General features: G+C 40.8%; 1 protein-coding gene across 1 annotated transcript; it reads left to right on the top strand.

Annotated features, from left to right (window-relative positions):
• The first annotated feature begins 739 nt into the window (after positions 1–739).
• LOC118401947 (aquaporin FA-CHIP-like) lies at positions 740–3,655 on the top strand. Its single transcript, XM_035799668.2, has 4 exons — positions 740–1,179; positions 2,051–2,212; positions 2,477–2,557; positions 2,816–3,655. Exons 1-4 carry the CDS (start codon positions 817–819, stop codon positions 2,984–2,986), a joined length of 777 nt encoding a protein of 258 aa, XP_035655561.1. The 5' UTR covers positions 740–816; the 3' UTR covers positions 2,987–3,655.
• The last annotated feature ends 2,570 nt before the right edge of the window (positions 3,656–6,225 follow it).

Here is a 6,225-nt window from a genome sequence, read left to right as displayed (position 1 = left end):
GAAGTAAAGAAATCAGTGTTCAGTGTGTGTGTGTATGTGTATGTGTATATATAGAGATTTTATTGCACATAGATTTCTATCAAATCATGTTGAATAGCATTTATCCAGATGGATTCCCAATGTATATATTCCCTGAATCTCCCACTATGGGAACAAACTCACGTGCATGTCTTTAGAGTGCCATGTTAGGGACAGACTCTGTCCTCTTTGGAGGCTCTGCTGTGACCCAGTCACTGCTGAGTTAATGTGGAAAGTCAATTATTGATGCTATTCACTGGTATAGAGACATCTTAACAGGTAAACATATCGAAGAAGCGCACACTATAATATTTGAAGATGGGACTTGGAAATATGTTCCAACAACACCATAGTTAGAAATCCCAAGCAACAAACCTTGTGGACTCTCACCTTATACTGTAGTCATAAAGTCCTGCTACTGTAGATGTCTTTATGAATGGAGAAACAAAGTGCCTCCGAGTACAACTTCCCCTCTGTCCTACTACAGCCTGTTCTACACCACTACTTCTGAAAGTCCAGAGGGAGAAAAAAATAAGTAAGTGCAGGGAGTATGGGAAACGAGAGGGATGGGAGGGAGGAAAAGAGGGAGAGGGAGACCAGTAAAAGAGTGAGGGAAAGGGGGGTGTAGAAGAAAACAAGCCTTTTGGATTTCTCCCTTCCCTTTCACTTTTTAGAACCCGCCTCCCTTCATTATCAGCAGCCTTATAAATGCAGCCTGTTGATGTTGTTTGGGAGTTCCACTGACACCACTCTACATTATCTCAGATAAGACCACCATACGTCCAGGCTACAGGCAAGATGAGAGAGTTCAAGAGCAAGGCATTCTGGAGGGCTGTACTAGCCGAGCTTGTTGGGATGACCATGTTCATATTTCTCAGCATCTCAGCTGCTATTGGGAACTCAAACAACACCGCTCCTGACCAGGAGGTGAAGGTTTCTCTGACCTTTGGTCTGGCCATCGCCACGCTGGCCCAGAGTTTGGGCCACATCAGTGGAGCCCACCTGAACCCAGCTGTGACACTGGGCATGCTGGCCAGCTGCCAGATCAGCGTGTTCAAGGGGATGATGTACATAGTGGCTCAGATGCTGGGCTCTACTCTGGCCAGTGCTATTGTCTATGGAACCCGGCCAGAGGCAAATACTGCACTGGGGGTCAATGCTGTGAGTGGCTCATTTTGGCTAATTTGTTTCAGAATGCAAATTTGAATATAGATGGTTAATGTGTGTCCTTTTCAATTAGAAATGTTGGCTTTCAATAGCATTTTATGGGAAGTGTTTGAACTTTGTGTGCAATTTCTTGATAAATGTATATTGCATCTCATAGTTGTTGGCAAACAGTAATGCATGTGAACCTGCATGCACTGCATTGATAAAATTGTTGATTGAACTTAGTTTAATTTAGTTCGACTCAATGATTTTTGAAGGGACTCAAATGGGATGTCATTCATGAGTAAGCTTGAATGCCCAGGCTGCAAACTATTGACTAACAGAATAATGTAATGTTTTTTTATGACCACACTAACTCATATTAAGCATAGGTGCTTCTGCTATTCTCTAGTGAATATAGGATGTACAGCTGGATGGTAGTTACTTTCCCATGCCATAAAAAACCCTCACATGCCTCCTATGGACACCAAGTTATATTGTCTTTTAAGCTGTTGATACAGAGGATCATCACATCTATTGCCATTAATGGAATTCTAAATGATGTAAATTGCACATTAGCAAAGTTTGTAAGAATATGATCAATTATCAACATCTTTCAATCATTTACCATTTCAATGAATGAATAAACTAAGACTTGCTCAGACTTTGACAAATTATAGTTAGACTATCAGCCTGCTGAAAGTTTACATTACATTTCAAATTAGATTTTTTTTCTCCTCACCCTGCACTTCACAAGGGAAGCCTTTGCTTTGCCAGCTATTTAGAATATCACATAGTAGGTGAGAAAAACATCCATCACGCTGATGCACACTGACAAATTGTTTTTGTTTATTTCCCCCTCTGCCCCCCTCCTTCCCCCTCGTAGCTAAATGGTGTCAGTGCCAGCCAAGGCGTTGGCATCGAGCTCCTGGCTACCTTCCAGCTGGTCCTGTGTGTCATAGCAGTAACTGATAAAAGGCGGCGTGATATCACCGGCTCTGCCCCCCTGGCCATCGGGCTCTCTGTCGCTCTGGGACACTTGGCAGCCGTAAGTTACTTATAGTAGTTTGTCAACAAGGTATCTCCTCTGACACATGCATCCAATTAACAAAACATGGATTTTGAATGTGTTATTGTGACAAATCACCACTGAATTAAAGCTTAATTTTACTCAGTGCCAATGTCAACTGTTGAATTTACATCTCAGACCCTAGGCCTAATCCTATAACCATAAACTATTTATATTGATTTTACAACAGATCGTCTCATCCCTCATATTGTCCTAAGATATTTATCTTGTTGTTGTGTACAGATCAGCTACACAGGCTGTGGCATCAACCCGGCCCGATCCTTTGGACCAGCTTTGATCATGAATGATTATACAAATCACTGGGTAAGTGGATATGGTGTGTTTGCAGGCACGTGTTTGCAGATTCCTTGCATTTAGTGTGACATCAATTCCATGACTAGTAAATTCAATAAACTTCTAAAATGATTACCAAAGCTGAGCTACTTTCAATAAAGTGGTTACTGAGTGACAGCATCTCTATTGTTTTATTGTAAAAAAGCAAAGTTAAAGTTAACCCTGTAATATTTGTCTTCAATCTGTTCTTCCATTGATTCGATGATTGACTTCTTTGCACCGTGGCAGGTGTACTGGGTGGGGCCAATGAGTGGAGGTGTGGCAGCTGCTCTGGTCTATGACTTCCTCCTGTACCCCAAATCTGAGGACTTCCCTGAACGTATGAAGGTCCTTGTTAGTGGCCCGGTGGGAGACTATAATGTTAATGGAGAGGAGACTGCAGCTGTGGAAATGAAATGAAAATGAAATGGAAATGAATCAACAAAGTAGTGTTGTAATAGCAACACCATATAGTGTATAGGACTTTAGATTGTCTACCTACAGTATACTCCTGTAAAGCATTGACATTTCATTTAGAATGGCAGCAGTTGAATTGTTATTTCAAAATAATGCTAAAGAATTTCAAATAAGAGGAGCATTTTTATTAGTATTAGGCCTGTTTCATTGAAAATCACACCACTGAACTGCCGATTTAGTAGCCAAATTGTCACTTGACTATCACAGGAGGTTGGTGGCACCTTAATTGGGGAGGACGGGCTCTTGGTAATGGCTAGACCGAAATGAGTGGAATGGTATCAAATACATCAAACGAATGGTTTCCAGGTGTTTGATACCATTCCATTTGCTCTTTTCCGGCCATTATTATGAGTCGTCCTCCCCTCCGCAGCCTCTACTGTTGAGTATTCACTTCAATTTCTAAACGTCTTTAACAAGAGTTGTTGGAACATCTTGCTCTTTGTTCAAATATTTCCCATATCAGTATTCTATATAGAGCTATTTGTTTTTGTATATTTTCTATGTACCTGTTTATGGAAGAACTTTTTATTTCTTGATGTATATGTATTTCTATGTGCACTCTTGAATTGTATTTCACTTTTGTACGTAAATAAAATACCAGATGTTAACAGATGTTCCGCTCTTGGCATTTGTCTCCTCATAAACTGCTTACTTTGGCAATATCCAGTCTCCACATCCAAACAGTACCCTTACTTAATTTTTGGACTTCAAAGCAAAACACTTTGGGGGCTCCCGAGTGGCGCAGCAGTCTAAGGCATTCCATCTCAGTGCTAGAGGTGTCACTACAGACCCTGGTTTGATTCCAGGCTGTATCACAACCATCCACGTGTGGGCATCCCAGTGTAATCCGGGTTAGCGTTTGGCTGGGGTAGGCTGTCATTGTAAATAAGAATTTGTTCTTAACTGACTTACAAAGTTAAATAAAGGTTCATTAAATATTTGGCTAACACAATCTATTTCAGTTTATCTCCGAGGGTAGCCTAGTGGTTGGAGTGGTGGACTTGTAACTGAAAGGGTTGCAATTTCAAATCCCTGAGCTGACATTTCCTTATCTAGAATTGCTGTTAACAGGCCATGTTTTTTTCCCCCTGGAATCCACTGTGTGCTTGAGCCAGTAAGTTTACAGAAGAAATATGAGTAACTTTTAACACACCCCAGTCTTATGTGCATTTTATGTGGTTACAAAAAGTAAAAGCAGAGAGTAATAGAGGCAATTTATTGTTTCTGTTTTCTTCTTTGGGTAGGATGAACCGTAAATCAGAGGCGTGGGCATGACTGGTTTCTCATTCTGACCAACCTTTCTGAAATGTCTGTTGTATGAAGTGAAGGATTGTTAGTTGTTATTGTCATGATTCAACAACCACATTTCCCTACACAGATTCACATCAATCAGTTTGACTTACTCAAAATAGAGTGAATAATTCAGAGTGAACAATAACCATCTGATTTGTTGTAGGCTACAGAGTTCCCCATTCGTAATATCTGAGTCCCATAGTGACCAAAGCACAAATGTGTTGGTGGCTTGAGAGAGAATATAGTTGATCTTAGGTTATGGGAATTCATGCAAATTAATCACCACAACATGGTGTATTAACAGAAACCATATTCTATTAATGTAATTATCTTTAATTTAACATTTATCAAAATGTAACAAAATAGATTGATTGCCCTGATCATGATAAATGTATTTCATAGGCACAGCAGATACATCAATTGACCAATTTACATTTCAATTGGCTTGCTCCTCAATAGAAGGGGCCTATTAATTTGGGTTGAACATTCAGACCCTTGCAGCTAGAATGTAATTGTATAGAATGAATGGACACAACCCTCCATGGATAAGCATGTCCTTTCTATGCAACACTTTTCTATCTGCAACAATAGAGGAATGTTTCAGAAGGAAAATGAAAGAAAAGAGGGCGGGGAAATGTGATGTATGTAGTCAATGCAATGGCCCTGTTCAAATCCTTTAAAAGTGCATCCTGCCTTCCGATGGCGCAGCGGTCTAAGGCCAGGGTTTGAATCCCGGGCTGTATCATAAGGCGGCGCACGTTTGGCCCAGTGTCGTCCGGGTTAGGGTAGTGTTTGGCTGGCCGGGAAGTCCTTGTCCCATGCACGCTTACTTCGGTCGCCAGTTGTACAGTGTTTCCTCCGACACATCGGTGTGCTGGCTTCCAGGTTAAGCAGGCAGTGCGACTTGGCAGGACCGTGTTTAGGTGAATGCATGGCCCTCGACCTTCGCCTCTTCTGAGTCCGTATGGGAGTTGTAGAGATGGGAGAAGACTAACTACCAATTAGGGAGAAAAAAGGTAAAAATAAAGTACATCCTTCATTCCTAATTTCAGTCATTAGAAATGACTGGACAGGTGAAAGCCATATTCTGGAGCCGTTGTATTCACTTGCCCAAACATGTCATGTCTAATCAGTGATTACTTCAAATGGAGAAAGGAAACATTAATTCTAACAGGCCTACTTAGGGCTCTATTCAATCCGCAATCCGTGATTGAAATTTAAAGGCAATGTTCATGCTTTAGCGGAGACTGCATTCACGGTAAACGCTGTATACGCCGGCTCAATCGCAAATTGCCTTTACATTACTATTGCGGAATCTGTAACTCTTCAGCTTCACAGATTGAATAGATCCTCTATTGTGACATGGCTCTCAGCTGATTCAATCAAACCAGACAGTTGAAAAAGCATACCTGATTCAAGCCAAACTAATTACTCAAAATTAACTTCTGGATAAGGTGCTAGTTGCAAGACTAAACCGTGTGAGGGTGTATGATACAAACTTGGCATAACAGCTTCATTTGTGCTCCATAATACCATTGACCTAGCGCCTATGCCAAGTTTATACTTGTTTTATATTGAACTAGCAAAACCATGGTGACAGCTCCCACATAAAGACTATAGTTTTACTATAGAATACTGCAGTATTATCCACAGACACAAAAAACACTAGTAAATACTACAGAAATGTCTGCAAAAACAATACAGTAAAAGCTACAGTATTTCATTTGCATATACCCTGCCCATTCCCCTCCCCCATATCCCAATTTGTGCCACTGATAAGTATACAGATATGTTGTGTTATCTACAGACTATAGAAAATAGCAGAAGTGCTGAAATCTCTGTTCAGATACTTGTCCAACAAACCAACGCCTACCTACCTACAGGCTATG

Source organism: Oncorhynchus keta, chromosome 23 (assembly GCF_023373465.1).
Source record: "Oncorhynchus keta strain PuntledgeMale-10-30-2019 chromosome 23, Oket_V2, whole genome shotgun sequence".
Classification (NCBI taxonomy): Eukaryota; Metazoa; Chordata; class Actinopteri; order Salmoniformes; family Salmonidae; genus Oncorhynchus; species Oncorhynchus keta.
Note: the sequence above shows the minus strand (reverse complement) of the source record. Positions and strands in the feature narration are given on the sequence as shown.

Bases quoted from the DNA above. Each gene is read 5' to 3' on its own strand.
- LOC118401947 (XM_035799668.2), top strand. From the start codon at position 817: ATGAGAGAGTTCAAGAGCAAGGCATTCTGGAGGGCTGTACTAGCCGAG. The intron at 2,213-2,476 runs GTAAGTTACTTA...TGTTGTGTACAG, and splicing joins CTCTGGGACACTTGGCAGCC to ATCAGCTACACAGGCTGTGG. The intron at 2,558-2,815 runs GTAAGTGGATAT...GCACCGTGGCAG, and splicing joins ATGATTATACAAATCACTGG to GTGTACTGGGTGGGGCCAAT.